The 15668-nt window shown below is 36.0% G+C and overlaps 1 protein-coding gene across 2 annotated transcripts in view; it reads right to left on the bottom strand.

Annotated features, from left to right (window-relative positions):
* Positions 1 to 372: 372 nt before the first annotated feature.
* LOC125680782 (ATP-dependent DNA/RNA helicase DHX36-like) overlaps positions 373 to 15668 on the bottom strand; it is a 40304-nt gene continuing 25008 nt past the window's right edge. The window contains exons 17-28 of one of the 2 annotated variants that reach the window (XM_048920553.2): positions 14315 to 14458; positions 12932 to 13049; positions 12222 to 12320; positions 11954 to 12127; positions 11616 to 11702; positions 8961 to 9038; positions 6501 to 6600; positions 5265 to 5352; positions 4973 to 5096; positions 4734 to 4817; positions 2848 to 2928; positions 373 to 1743 (exon numbers count right to left, since the gene is read on the bottom strand). In XM_048920553.2, the coding sequence (XP_048776510.2) occupies positions 1558 to 1743; positions 2848 to 2928; positions 4734 to 4817; positions 4973 to 5096; positions 5265 to 5352; positions 6501 to 6600; positions 8961 to 9038; positions 11616 to 11702; positions 11954 to 12127; positions 12222 to 12320; positions 12932 to 13049; positions 14315 to 14458 (1363 nt within the window). In that variant the 3' untranslated portion in view covers positions 373 to 1557. Of the gene's footprint in view, positions 1797 to 2847; positions 2929 to 4733; positions 4818 to 4972; positions 5097 to 5264; positions 5353 to 6500; positions 6601 to 8960; positions 9039 to 11615; positions 11703 to 11953; positions 12128 to 12221; positions 12321 to 12931; positions 13050 to 14314; positions 14459 to 15668 lie in introns of both variants that reach the window. The other variant, XM_048920561.2, reaches the window with a different exon arrangement.

Genomic DNA, 15668 nt, shown 5'->3' with positions numbered 1-15668 from the left:
TCAAAATGAAAAAAAAAAATTGAACATTATAAATGCCTCTGGTTCAAACGTTGATTTTTTTCTTCTCTCCTTTGACATATCAGGTTTCCAGTAGTGGTCCATTCAGTTCAGGTTTTGGTGAAACGGTTAAAATCATGTTTCATTCAAATAATGAATTCCCTTCACTGGAATTCCTTCTCAGCTAGACTTTCATCCCATTCCAGTCAGGTTTAATATAAAGACACGAGTCTTTACTTCAGTAAATCACTAAACTAGCAATAATTTACCAAATCTATATGTGTGGCTGGCATTCATTGCTACTTGAAGTTAGAAGTTACTTTGTGAGAAATTCAGTTTGAAAATGTTTCTGATAAACAAACCAAAACTAATTCAATCATTTCCAAGAATTTATTTCATGTTTTTGAGCAGTGAACAATTGCACAACGGTAAGTTCATCGAGAATTAAAAGAATTCTGAGAAAGATCTACGCATGATGTGTGACTATAAAAAAAGTCTTAGAAATCTGTAAATGGGTCAAAGGCTCTAGATTCGTTTTTGTGAACCAAAATATTTTGTAAATCAACTAGAATTGTTGCTAAAAGAAATGGTATGTACTAGGGATGTCAATGAGTACTGGTTAATTGGGTACTCGATTGAATGTCTGAGTATTGAATACTAAACAAGTCTAAAACCTCAATTCTTGGGAATTTTTTCCCATTTGGTGTCTGACAGAAATGAGGCATTTGATTATTTGCCGTTAACGTTTTGTCTGAAAATGTCATATTCAATGCTTAACCTCTTTTTTGAACAAGATTAATTTTTCTATTAATGATAATCAGTAACAATAAGAATTATTCAGGGTGCATCATCAGCATTTCCTTAATGAAATCAAAATGAATCCAAGAAAATGCATACATTTGTACAACTTTCATGATGTCAGATCTTCATAGCATCACCAGGCCTGGAGGTTATAAAACATTTACCGTACTCATACTTGAACTCAGTCATGTTTGCTTTGAGTACAACTCTGAGCAAGCTCCCAGCATTCGCAAAAAATCTTGAGCATATACTCCATTCGAGAATGAGAATAATTTTTAAAAAGTTTTATAACCTTCATTTAGGAGTACGAGTACGATTTGGAGCACAGAGTTTGAGTCATTAATTAACACGTGCTCAAAAAAGCTTTATAACCTCCAGGCCTGGAATTTTTGTTGTTGTTTATAACCCTTTTAATTAAAATCAACAAATTGAAAGTCATTCTGTGGAGTCCAAATTGGCCTTTACCATGTATGGTTCATTGTTCACTTTCTATCTAAATGCTACACAAAGTCACTCCCTCAAGTTCTCACACTCACGAGATTCAGGAGTAAGTTGCAGTGCCACAACTTCAGCAACATCTCCTTTTGGCACAGTGACTGCACTCTACAACGTAAAGATGAAGTAATGCTCCTCCCAAACTTGAACTTGACCTGACAAATTCTCACTTCCCTGTATGTTGGCGAATAATGTCAGGACTAGCCATTCTCCAGAAGATTTCTCTGGTCGAATACACGAGTAGAAAGTTCTCGGTAATCTCAGTTAGCTGTACTCTGTGGGATCCTCAAAATCACCCTCACAGAAGTTGTGGTAATTCACTTCCTCTTTAGAGATGAGGTCCACAATGGCGTTAATGATTACCTGCTCCCTGGATTTAACAGTCAAATCAATAACCTTCGGTGATACAATCCTGTCTTCTAGTATCCTGTCCAACTGCCTCCTCAGGTCCTACAAAGATTGACAGAAACAAAGGCTTTACAGCAGACCCTAAACCTCAGGTCCTACAAAGATTGACAGAAACAAAGGTTTTACAGCAGACTCTAAACCTCAGGTCCTACAAAGATTGACAGAAACAAAGGTTTTACAGCAGACCCTAAACCTCAGGTCCTACAAAGATTGACAGAAACAGGTTTTACAGCAGACCCTAAACCTCAGGTCCTACAAAGATTGACAGAAACAAAGGTTTTACAGCAGAAGTCTGATCTACACTATGAGGAGGATGTTATTCGGCTCTATTTATGACCTCTGTACAACAGAAATACTTGTATTCACATACATGTATATAGTATTCACATATAGTGTTTGTTTGTACATGTATAGGGGTATAAAAAAACTCCTTGTAACCTTTAAAGAGGAACAATACATTGTCATGATGGCTGACTTCCTTTCCAAGGACATATGCAAAAATAAATATCAGCAACAAATAGCTTGTCCTTTTAAATCTTATTGTTTGGCCTGAAGCTACCACATGTGAAGCAGCCAATCTGTTATTGTGTGTTCCAATCTAGCAGGCGTTTCAAACTTTTTTTGGAGTTACTTTCAATTAAAACTGCATTTTTTTTTTACTGAATTAGGTAACATGTATAAAAGTTAAAGTTTTCAATTAAAAATATTATACATATACTCCATTTTAAATCCATAACAGTTTTCTCTAGAATGTTATTCCTCCATGATTTAAAATTTTAATCCATCTTTTTATGTTATGTATTTGAATCATTTATTTCAAAAATGAGATGAAAAATTTTCTTGTAAACTTTTCCTCTATCACCAAAACCATTAAAACTGACCTTATTCAAGTTTTATCTTTAAAAGGTTCATCATAAATACTAAATATGGAGTGTTCAATACAATGCAGAGTGAGATTTTTAACTAGAAATTATCTGAAAGTTTTATTACAAATACATCAACCAGCCTTTAATGTCAGTCTGCTAGATAATGCTGGCAGTAAGAAAGTGTTTATCTACAGTAGATTAAAGAAAATGTCTCGAAAACCTTCCCTTTAATACACTAGCATGGTTAATAATGAAAAGATGAAGGCCATTTCTGGCTTACCTTGACTAGATCAAACGTTGCTTTTTCTGTCCAGAACGGAATCCAATTATCCACGGTTATACAATCTCTTTCCCTTCCATTCTGTAAACCAACAGGGATAAGATTAAAACAATGCATATTCCAAAGTCCTCTACAGATACCATATAATAGTGTTTCATTAGTAATGTACATTTTTATATTGAAGTAACCTTTTACCTCGCCTAAATAAATTATCATTATGTTTGAAAAATTGTTATTTTCATTTTTATACAAATTTTAAGTATGTATTTCTGCACTTTACAAAACCCAATACAGTGGTTGCTATGGAAACATAAATGCTTTAATTTCCATAGCAACAATTGATGCACAATGTTTTTACTCTGCATGTCTTCATACATAATTATTATGAAGAGTTATGGAAAGTTTCATGAAAATCCAAGATCATCAGTGTGCCACCTTCTGCATGATGCTACTTAATTCAAGGTGGAAACTATATTGAGGCTTTCTAAGTTTATATAATGATATAGCATGGCAAGTCAAATTTTCTTGATACACACATGTAGAATCTAAAAAAAATTATCCCTCAAGGAAATGTATCTGTAAATTTATGTTGAGTAATAGTACCATTTAAAAATCACACAGGGGTGAATCATTGATGAAAATATTACATATTTTTACTTTTGACATTTTGTTTGGATTACTCAAGGAAAATAAATTGCAACTAGGTTTAAAATGGCTTTTCTAGGGAAAGACATATTCTACAAAATTTCCTGCACTACTACAGTGTACTTAATATTGTTTATATGCAAATTATGAATTTTTTAGTCTAGTGGTTCTTAGAAATGAGTATAAATCACTCAACCTTATTTTTGACTATTTATTTTTTAATTATCTTTCCTTGAGAGATCATGGTCTTTCAGGTGAACAAACTGGAACAGGTGAACAAACTGGAATCCCCTTCACATAAGGGTACTTTGTGCTGAATTCATATGGAACTGGCAATGTATATTGTAGTTCTTGTGAAGAATTCAAAAATGTCAAAAATTTACTGACCAATGACAGATAATGGACAAACTTTGATAAAAAAACCCAACTCTTTTGAGGTTGATATTATTGCCATATGCATTTTATAAATTGCACCAATAATTATACAAATTATGAGAAATAAAAACATTAATCTTTTTGTTAGGGAATTCATGTAAAATACATCATTGTTAAATTCTCAATAGCACGATTCTGACTTTAACTGCTACTTCAGATTTACACATTTATTCAAAGAATCGTGTAATATGCTGACAGTGCAATCTTTATAATTTGTAATGATCTGTTTCTATCACTTTTCTAAATACACTGGTATTAATCAATTAATGACTCATGGACACTTAAACCACGAAAACTACTTAACCAATACGGGACTTTCGAGATAAGTATCCACTCTGACTTTTATCGTGCGTTGAACGTAATTTGTAGGGCATGTTACTTCCGGATTACAATAACAACTAAGTAAACAAGCATGGAATACTTCAATTTGCTGTAAAATTCCTGCATTCAATTACTATTTTTGAAAGAATGGAATCACTATAACCATTCATAGGAAAATGCATTTGATTAAATTGTGTGAGTTGGCGAGGGAAGTAAATCTAAGGAGTATCTTTAGGATATTGGTAAAACTTCACGCCTTGCATCCAATGATACGCATCTAAATGACATTTACCCTTCCATCTAATTTACACCCAGGTACTAAGCACCAATAGTGACTTGAATCGTCATCGTAGGACTGCGCATAGCTCTTTACGGACCGTCTGCTAGCGCAACACCATTTGCATCGTTGCATTGTAAACTTTGCCCTACAATTGGTTATTATCACGGTCATTCCGGCACATCCCGAAAGTTCCGTATTCACTCACCAGAGTTGTGACATTGTAAGTGATTTTTCCTCCAAAGAACAACAAAGGGTATGGTGATACCATACTACAGTCAAAGACATTTATCTGAAATGAAGAGGAAATTTTAATGTTACAAATTGTTCATTCAAATTTTTGAAAAATCCGAAAATTTTAAATAACTAGGAATATAATATCTTTGCCACAGAATTTTAAAAATGTTTCTACAGAAACTACATAGGATATCCACAACAGAATATTACTGTCTGCATCTTCAGGATTTTGTGGTAAATCAACCACTTCGATGGGAAAAATGTCCCAAAAGAATTAACAGACTGCTTGTGGAGAGAGGCCTTCATTCCATTCTGCAGGTGAACAGCAACACACCTTAAAAGTACATCAAGATCTGAAGTCTACTGTTCTGCTACATTTATGTATGTGATATCTTATTACTGAAGTTCAACATTCTCAAACTAAAATCCACACTGCTTTTTGTTTTGAGACGGTCATACATGTACATTGCTGAAAGGCGACATTTTTATTATTTGAACAAACCTTTTTCCAGGAATAGCTGGTTTTGTAACTTTCGCAACATTGGGATATAGACCAGCACAGAGAACAGCAGTTACCAAATTCTCATTGTCTAAAAGAAAATTTCATCTATAAGCTACATGCATACATTAAATTATAGAAAAAACAAGAGGCCCACAGGCCTTATTAGTCACCTGAGTTAAAAGTCTCACTAGCCCTAAGGGTTGCAAAATCTATAATAATTTTCTTGTTCTGTATATGTAAGCTATATTCTAATACTCATTTAAAACACAACCCCCCCCCTATTATACAGGGAAACATTCGCCGCTGTTTTATTTTCGCAACTGCGTCTGGGTGAATTTAAAACAGGGCGAAACCGTCAGCTAGCGAATAAAGTCGAAAATAACACGGGGTGAGAATAACCCTGTACACAGCATTAACACTATATGACTATTTTGGATCCGCCCTAGAGTCAGAACCCCAGGTTTATGAAATTCACAATTTTGGTACATCCCTTTCTGCTTTTCCTTAATATACATGTAGATTTTATATAGTAGTTGCAAAATTCATAGTCTTTCAAATGATAGACATTTAATTACTATGACTATTTTGGCCCCACCCTGGTACCAAAACTCCTATCCCTGGGATCATGAAATTTACAATTTTGGTAAAGGGCTACCAGCTCCTTCTAAATATCCATTTACTCATTAATTTAGTATCTATGGCATTAAAGAAGATGCTAATTAAACACATAAACACTATATATCAAGTTTGGCACTGCCCTTTGAGTCAGAACCTCCCACGGGGATCATGAAATTTACAATTTTGGTAAAGGGCTACCTTGCTCCTTCTAGTATTAATTTAGTTTCAATCTAGACTAGTATCAATAGCCAACTTTTGCCCCACCTTGGAGTTGGAACCTCTACCATGGGGATTATTAAATTTACAATTTTGCTAGAGGTCTTTCTGCTCTGCCTGACAAAATTGATTTTCTTACAGATGTGCGATTGTAGAGAAGACGATTTTTGAAAATTGATCAATTTTTAGCAGTTTTTGCCCCAGCCCTAAGGCCCCAAGGGTGCAGGAGTTCTAAAATTTACAATTTATGACCCCCTTCTCCAAAAGATGCTTCATATTAAATTTGATGAGGATTCTGAGAGTATTGCCAAATTTTTTCATTCAAATTTCACACATATTTTACAGAGACTAGGTTTAATAATAAAAATAGAATTACATTTAATAAAGCTGATTATATTTTACCTGAGTGAACATTAGACAATCGGCTGTTTGGATCTGGAGAATTCACAAATCCAATATCACACAGTAGCTCTGCAAACTGCTTCTTCATTTTTTTCAGCATCTGCAACAGTAACACAAATTGTACTAACAATGTTAAGGTTACTCTTACGTTATAGAATCACATGAATTTGTGAAATGAGGAAAACTAGATATGACTGGGAACATGACTGGGAAGGACAATAAGGAAAACTAGATATGACTGGGAAGGACAATAAGGAAAACTAGATATGACTGGAAAGGACAGTAAGGAAAACTAGATATGACTGGGAAGGATTGATTGATTGATTGTATCTTGTTTAACGTCTCTCTCGAAAATTTTTCACTCATATGGAGACGTCACCAAGATCGGTGAAGGGCTTCAAATTTAAACCTTTGCTCAGCGCTTATGGCCATTGAGCAGTGAGGGTTCTTTAGCGTGCCACACCTACTGTGACATGGGACATCCGTTTTTAAGGTCTCCGAGGACCCGTGACATTCACACCTGATGCCGAGCATTTGGCGATGGAACTGTCACTACCTGTTTTAATGACTCGGGTCTGTCGTGGCTGGGATTCGAACCCCGGCCTTCTGCATGCGGGGTGAATGCTCTAACCTCTAGGCCACCGCGGCAGTCTGATTGGGTAGGAAAATGAGGAAAACTAGATATGATTAGGTGGGACAATGACAAACCCCAAGATTATGTTACAAAGTTGAAATATTATTTCTAACAGACCTTGACTAAATGAACTTGATCTAAGTCATTACATCCTTCAATATCATAAACAAACTTTGTGAAACATGAGCATCTAATTTGCTTCATTGGAAAATTATGGATTTATAATCGCACTGATAGACAGGGTAATTTCTGTGTTCCCTTTCCATTTCAGGGTATAATACTATTCTTTGTCTTCAGTGGTTATTCAACCTTCTTCGGACTGTATACAATTATTTCATGCCTACTTCGGAAACAGTCAAAACAATTGCTCCAAGGGAGTGGTGATGACCCGGAAAACTGTGTCAGAGGCCATAGGCCGAGGACAATAGTTTCCTGGGTCTTCTCCACTACCGAAGGGCAACAGTTTTGACTGTTTCCCTAGTAGGCATGAAATATTTGTTTTATCACCTAATCTGCTATTCCAGCAATAGTTTCTCATGTGACCAAGAAACAGGTCATCATGTGACTGGGAAACAGTTCGTCACGTGATCGTGAAACAGTAAGTCACGTGATCAGGAAACAGTTCATCACGTGATCAGGTAATAGTAAGTCACATGATCAGGAAACGGTTCGTTACGTGATCGGGATTATATAGTAGATTAGATAATAACAAGAGATGTTTGTAAAACACATATGCCCCCCCATGGTGCAAAATTGAAAAGGGTTATACACACACACACATCATTTAATTGAGAGTAGTATCATCAATTCAAAATATTGAGCAGACAATATCTTCCTATGTCAAGAGTGGATTGACCATGTGACCTAAAAATCAATAGGGGTCATCAACTCCTGAAGATGTACCAGTGTACCAAGTTTGATGTCTGTCAAGCAAAGGGTTCTCAAGATATTGAACGGACAGTATATTCCTATGTCCAATTTGACCCTTGACTTTTGACCATGTGACCTTAAAATAATTAGTAGTCATCTTCTCCTGAAGATGTACCAGTGTACCAAGTTTGATGTCTATCAAGAAAAGGGTTCTCAAGATACTGAGCAGACAGTATATTCCCATGTCAAGTTTGACCCTTGACCTTTGACCATGTGACCTCAAAATCATTAGGGGTCATCTTCTCTTGAAGATGTACCAGTGTATCAAGTTTGATGTCTGTCAAGCAAAGGGTTCTCGAGATATTTAACGGACAGTATATTCCTATGTCCAGTTTGACCCTTGACCTTTGACTATGTGACCTCAAAATCAATGAGGGTCATCTTCTTCTGAAGCTGTACTGATGTACCAAGTTTGATGTCTGTCAAGCAAAGGGTTCTCTAGACATTGAATGGTCAGTATATTCCTATGCCCAGTTTGACCCTTGACCTTTGACCAAATGACCTCAAAATCAATAGGGGTCATCTACTCCTTAGGATGTACCAGTGTGCCAAGTTTGATGTCTTTCAAGCAAAGGGTTCTCAAGATATTGAGCGGACATTATATTCCTATGTCCAGAGTAGATTGACCCTTGACCTTTGGACCTGAAAAACAATAAGGATCCTCTTCTACTCATAACTAACCCACATATGAAATATCATTATCATCAAGTGAATGGTTCTCAAGATATTGAGCGGACAACACATGGTCTACAGACCGACCGACAGGTGCAAAACAATATGCCCCCTCTTTTTCAAAGGGGGGCATAAAAATTCTTGTATTCCAAAGATGGGATCATAGAAGAGTACACTGTACCTATAATCATTTTATATTTTGATCTTTGTATGAATATACAAACCCTGAGAGTAGTCTCTGACATAAAATTGTCATAACAGAACTTTCCACCATTTCCTTGGCGAGCAGCCTTCTCCCATCTCTAAAAAAAATTTGTAATACATGTACATGTGTAAATATATTGGATTACATGCATCAGTGGTCATCTTGGAGTTTGGTTAATAATCAAGAGGTCACTGGCTTAATGTGGACAATTGAATGTTTTGCATTGGGAACTTTGACAAAGCATTCTATTCATTTGGATCGTTTTAGTCCTCATCCTTTTAGATCTAAATTGCTAATACCAAGCACAATATCAATGACTCCTGTCAAAACAAGAATACTGTCAAGCAGGGCATCCAAACACAATTACATACAACAAAACTCATTATTCTAAAAATCAATATATCATCCATTGGCCTTGACCTTTGACATTGAAAATCAATGTTTGACATCTCATCATGGAGGACAAGTATGCTATTAAAGTTAGATGACCCCCAGTTCAATAGTTTTGTCTGAATCCTACCAACTTCTATTTTAATGAATTTCCTCCAGTGGCCTTAACCTTAAAAATCCTTAAGGTTTAAGTGTTAACCAAAGGGGAACAAATATGCAAAGTTTGATAATCACTAGTGCTATAGTTTTCTTCAAAATTTTGTCCGCTAGGTAAATCACACACATACACTCTTTATACTAACATGCTGTCATTCTCCCTATCTCACATGTCGTAAAAGGGGCATTAGTATATCCACTCTCCCTCTCTCACACATTAAAGGGGCATTACTATATCCACTCTCCCTCTCTCACACATCATAAAAGGGGCATTACTATATCCACTCTCCCTCTCTCACATATTAAAAGGGGCATTACTATATCCACTCTCCCTCTCTCACACATTGTTAAAGGGGCATTACTTTATCCACTCTCCCTCTCTCACACATCATTATAGGGGCATTACTATATCCACTCTCCCTCTCTCACACATTAAAGGGGCATTACTATATCCACTCTCCCTCTCTCACACATCGTTAAAGGGGCATTACTATATCCACTCTCCCTCTCTCACACATCATTATAGGGGCATTACTATATCCACTCTCCCTCTCTCACACATCATTATAGGGGCATTACTATATCTACTCTCCCTCTTTCACACATTAAAGGGGCATTACTATATCCACTCGCCCTCTCTCACACATTGTTAAAGGGGCATTACTATATCCACTCTCCCTCTCTCACACATCATTATAGGGGCATTACAATATCCACTCTCCCTCTCTCACACATTGTTAAAGGGGCATTACTATATCCACTCTCCCTCTCTCACACATCATTATAGGGGCATTACTATATCCACTCTCCCTCTCTCACACATCATTATAGGGGCATTACTATATCTACTCTCCCTCTTTCACACATTAAAGGGGCATTACTATATCCACTCGCCCTCTCTCACACATTGTTAAAGGGGCATTACTATATCCACTCTCCCTCTCTCACACATCATTATAGGGGCATTACAATATCCACTCTCCCTCTCTCACACATTGTTAAAGGGGCATTACTATATCCACTCTCCCTCTCTCACACATCGTTAAAGGGGCATTACTATATCCACTCTCCCTCTCTCACACATCGTTAAAGGGGTATTACTAAATCCTCTCTCCCTCTCTCATAAATTGCTAAAGGGGCATTACTATATCCACTCTTCCTCTCTCACACATCGTTAAAGGGGCATTACTAAATCCACTCTTCCTCTCTCATACATCATTAAAGGGGCATTACAATATCCACTCTCCCTCTCTCACACATTAAAGGGGCATTACAATATCCACTCTCCCTCTCTCACATCATTAAAGGGGCATTACTATATCCACTCTCCCTCTCTCGCACATTAAAGGGGCATTACTAAATCCTCTCTTCCTCTCTCACACATTAAAGGGGCATTACTATATCCACTCTCCCTCTCTCACACACATCGTTAAAGGGGCATTACTATATCCACTCTCCCTCTCTCACACATCGTTAAAGGGGCATTACAATATCCACTTTCCCTCTCTCACACATCATTAAAGGGGCATTACTATATCCACTCTCCCTCTCTCACACATTAAAGGGGCATTACTATATCCACTCTCCCTCTCTCACACACATCGTTAAAGGGGCATTACTATATCCACTCTCCCTCTCTCACACATCGTTAAAGGGGCATTACAATATCCACTCTCCCTCTCTCACACATCATTAAAGGGGCATTACTATATCCACTCTCCCACTCTCACACATTAAAGGTGCATTACAATATCCACTCTCCCTCTCTCACATGTCGTTAAAGGGGCATTACTATATCCTCTCCACAACTCATTGTAAAATGATAATAATCCAATAATGGGGCTAAAAAAGGCTAATTTACAGACCAAAGTGATCCAAACCTTGGATCTCCATCAACCATAGATAATTCCTGTTCAGAAAATGTGAACATTTACACTAGAGATTGTTTTTATGAAAAACAAATGTCTCCCAAGCTCCCTAAATTGGAAGTGCTCGAAATGAAACCTCCTCCCCTTAACGCACTGCATGGTATGGAGGAGAAAGCAATAGCAGGAATATAGACATTATGAACTCTGATAAATCAAGATAAACATTGGCTTAAATACTCATATAATATCAAAATAAGTACCCTAAATGCTTTGATGAGCATAATATGATCACTCCTGCTTCTTTCTGCAAAAGCTTGTCTGCACTTGTCTGCAAGACCTTCTTTGCCCTTCAAAGACAAAATTTATTGTTAATATTTTATATCAAAATGTTTAAAGAAATGTACACATTGCCTGTCAAGTACTTTACTCAGTGAAGACATATAAAAGACAAATCTCTGTAGGCGATACAAAAAGTGAATAAACCTTGAAATTTTACCCACATTTAGATATCTACATACACACACAAAAGGATTAGAATTAAGTTTTAAAATTTGCAGGTTCATCACCTACATTTACCTAACGCTGAGTTGTAGCTCACCAGTGGTGTAACAAACGGCGACTTGAAACTGAGACATGCTGCAACGAGGCACACAGGGTCCAGACAGCCAAACATGGCAGCAAACAGAATCATTTTCCCAGTGTGAGGGTCAAGTGGAAGACGGGCCAAGTGATACCCTAAGGGGAGTAACTCTTCATCATCATCCAAGGCTTGCTGGAATAAGATGTATCATATATGCTGTGTAGAAAAGCAAACTTAAGACACTTGCTATTTGTTAAACATCTTCATTTTATGTTTTGCTACTTACTAAATTTTGGAGGGTGACAATGGCAGCTTTCACAGCCTCTCCTGAGGGAATATCCAAAGCCTTGCTCACAAAAGGTTCAATTTTTCCTAACTTCAGAATCTACATCAGAGGTATAATCTAATAATTACATGCATTTATAACATACATGTAAATATACCATGTAACATCTATTGTCTTATATACTGTGTACTTTATCATGAAATCTGATAGAAAAAAATATACATGATTTTTTCAGTCTTCACTTTGTTAATGACCCCACAAATATACGATAAATATACAATTTTTTGAAAACACTGAAATTGACCTTAATTATCAAACAGAGTTCCTCAAGCCTAGTGAAATTGACCTTAATCATCAAACAGAGTTCCTCAAGCCTAGGGAAATTTACCTTAATCATCAGAGTTCCTCAAGCCTAGTGAAATTGACCTTAATCATCGAACAGAGTTCCTCAAGCCTCGTGAAATTTACCTTTAATCATCAGAGTTCCTCAAGAATAGCGAAATTTATCTTAATCATCAAACAGAGTTCCTCAAGCCTAGTGAAATTTACCTTAATCATCAGAGTTCCTCAAGCCTAGTGATATTTACCTTAATCATCAAACAGAGTTCAAGTCTAGTGAAATTTACCTTAATCATCAAACAGAGTTCCTCCAGCCTAGTGAAAGTTACCTTAATCATCAAACAGAGTTCCTCTAGCCTAGTGGAATTTACCTTAATCATCAAACAGAGTTCCTCCAGCCTAGTCCTCAGTATCTCTGGTGCTAGGTACTCCTTCATTTCTGAGTACTGCAGACTTGTAAACAGATGGAAACAATGGCCAGCCTGTACTCTGGTGAACAATGGATACACATATAAATTCACACATACATTGTACAATACTCTTTTCATGCTGTTTTGGAAATCCCCCCCCCCCCCCTGTTTTGTATATACATGTAAAACCTCATGTACCATAAAGTGGTGTGAGAGAATAAACTGAACTTGAACTTAAACTGAACTTGGAAACAGTTTCTCTGTTTATAAAGAGGAAATCATAACACCTTTCTTTAGAACATGTGTGATGTATTTTATACACTGTTCAACTATGAAATTCATTATTAATATAAAATTTAATGTGTGCATATAAAAAAAATAATCAAGTACATGTACTAGAAGTACAAGAAGGAAACAAATAGTATTCAAATATTAGGGCTGTGCGGTGAACCGAAAATTTCGGTGCACCGCGATTCATACTATTCGATTCAATGCACCGATTACAAATTCTGGATTTCGGTTCGGTTTAGATTTTACATACACTGAAAAACAACAAATATGGCGTCCAAGTGATGTGCAGAATATGTGGATTTTTATGTAATAGAGATTTAAATCACTACTGTGTTGAGAGTTAGCATTTTCACCACTTAGATACCAACAGAATATGGTCCGTAAGATGATTGCAGTTTATCTTTACATGACGTACAGTATTTCTGTCAGTGGTGGAGTGAAATCAACATCGTAGGTAATGACACAGATTTGACAGTTAATATGGAGAGAAGTAAATCAATAAAGGAGGGATTTTCAAAGACTTGTTGAATTTTTACATATCAATGAAACTATATCATACACATTTTAGATGTAGATTTGTTTAATAATCCAAAACTTATGCAGCACATTAATATAACAAATTTTAATAGTTACAAAATGCCATTATAAATATATATGATACTTACAAATGACGACATATAGTTATATAACTTGAATAAAATCAAATTAAATATGCTACTCATTGAAATTGGTAATTTTTGTGCTGCCATTAGCTAAATTGGACCTTAAATGAACCGAATCGAAAATAACCAAACCGTGATGTTCTGAATCGAAACCGAACTGAATCGAGCTAACCCTGAATCGTCCCAGCCCTATCAAATATCACAAGTTATTTCACCCCTCCGTATTGTAAATAGAAAATTCTAATCCATTTTAAATTTGACCAGTATGCCATTTTACCACTTTAGATGTGCACGTCTGTTTTATAGCACAAATTGAAACCCACTTTAAATCATAAAGGTGGCAAATGACCTCCATAAACAGTTATCTTTTTCAGGCGATGATCATTATTACCTTCCAGCCCTGCCTTTGCGTTGCAAAGCATTGGCTCTAGACACTTGGTAACTATCCAAAGACAATAATCCTGTCTCTGGTTGGAAGTCGTTGACTTTGATAAACCCACAGTCCACAACGTATACAACGTCATCAATTGTTATACTGAAAGAATATCACAAAGTATTAATTAAATCAGTTACCAAAAAAAACAACAAAACCAACCAAATATCAAACACTAAAAAAATAAAGAATATCACAAAGTATTAATTAAATCAGTTACCAAAAAACAAAAACAAATATCAAATACTAAAGAATATCACAAGGTATTAATTAAATCAGTTACCAACCCCCCCCCCCCCCCCCCAAAACAAATATCAAACACTAAAAGAATAAAAAATATCACAAAGTATTAATTAAATCAGTTACCAAAAAACCCCCAAAAAACAAATATTAAACACTAAAAGAATAAAGAATATCACAAAGTATTCATTAAATCAGTTACCAAAAAAAAAAAAATTGCTATCCTTAGAAGTATTCATACATATGATAATCAGAATTAATTTAATAACAAAGGGCTATGGGATTTAGAAAAAATGTGCATTCAGGACATTCCTACGTACACATAAGAGAACTACACGTGTAATTGAAATATACATGTAGTCATATTCTGTCTTCTACATCACATTTTTAGGTCGAGAAACTGCAGTACATTTATAAAATACATTGAATTCTGAGATAGCCAAATTTATAGTCTTCATAAAACTGGAATGCAATTTAGCTTCAATGTTTTATTGCTGGAATAATTGAAACAAGATTAATTTAAAATGAGAGCATCGAGGAGTGGAGCATCACCTTACAGCTGACATACTAAATATGTGATACTAAATGTCATGCATGGACAAAGTAAACAAGAGGCCCATGGACCACATCGGTCACCCGAGTCACCTTAGCCCATACTTAAAAATTTTCTCTATATATTTGGATGTAAAACTTTGATCCCTATTGTGGCACCAACCTAATGCTATGATTTTTACAAACTTCAATCTGCACTTCGTCAGGAAACTTTCATGTAATTTTCTACTTGCCTGGCCCAGTGGTTCTTGAGAAGATTTTCCCTATATATTTGTATGTAAAACTTTGATCCCCTATTGTCGACCCATCCTACCCCCAGGGGCCATGATTTTAACAAACTTGAATTAACACTAAGTCAGGAATCTTTCATGTAAATCTCAGCTTTTCTGGCCCAGTGGTTCTTAAGAAGAAGATATTTAAATATTTTCCCTATACATTTGTACATGTATGTGAAACTTCGATCCCCTATTGTGGCCCCATCCTACCCCCAGGGGTCATCATTTTGACACACTTGAATCTG

Source organism: Ostrea edulis, chromosome 1, assembly GCF_947568905.1.
Source record: "Ostrea edulis chromosome 1, xbOstEdul1.1, whole genome shotgun sequence".
In the NCBI taxonomy this organism is placed as follows: Eukaryota; Metazoa; Mollusca; class Bivalvia; order Ostreida; family Ostreidae; genus Ostrea; species Ostrea edulis.
The sequence above is the reverse complement of the archived record's forward strand: the minus strand, read 5'-3'. Positions and strand labels throughout refer to the sequence as shown.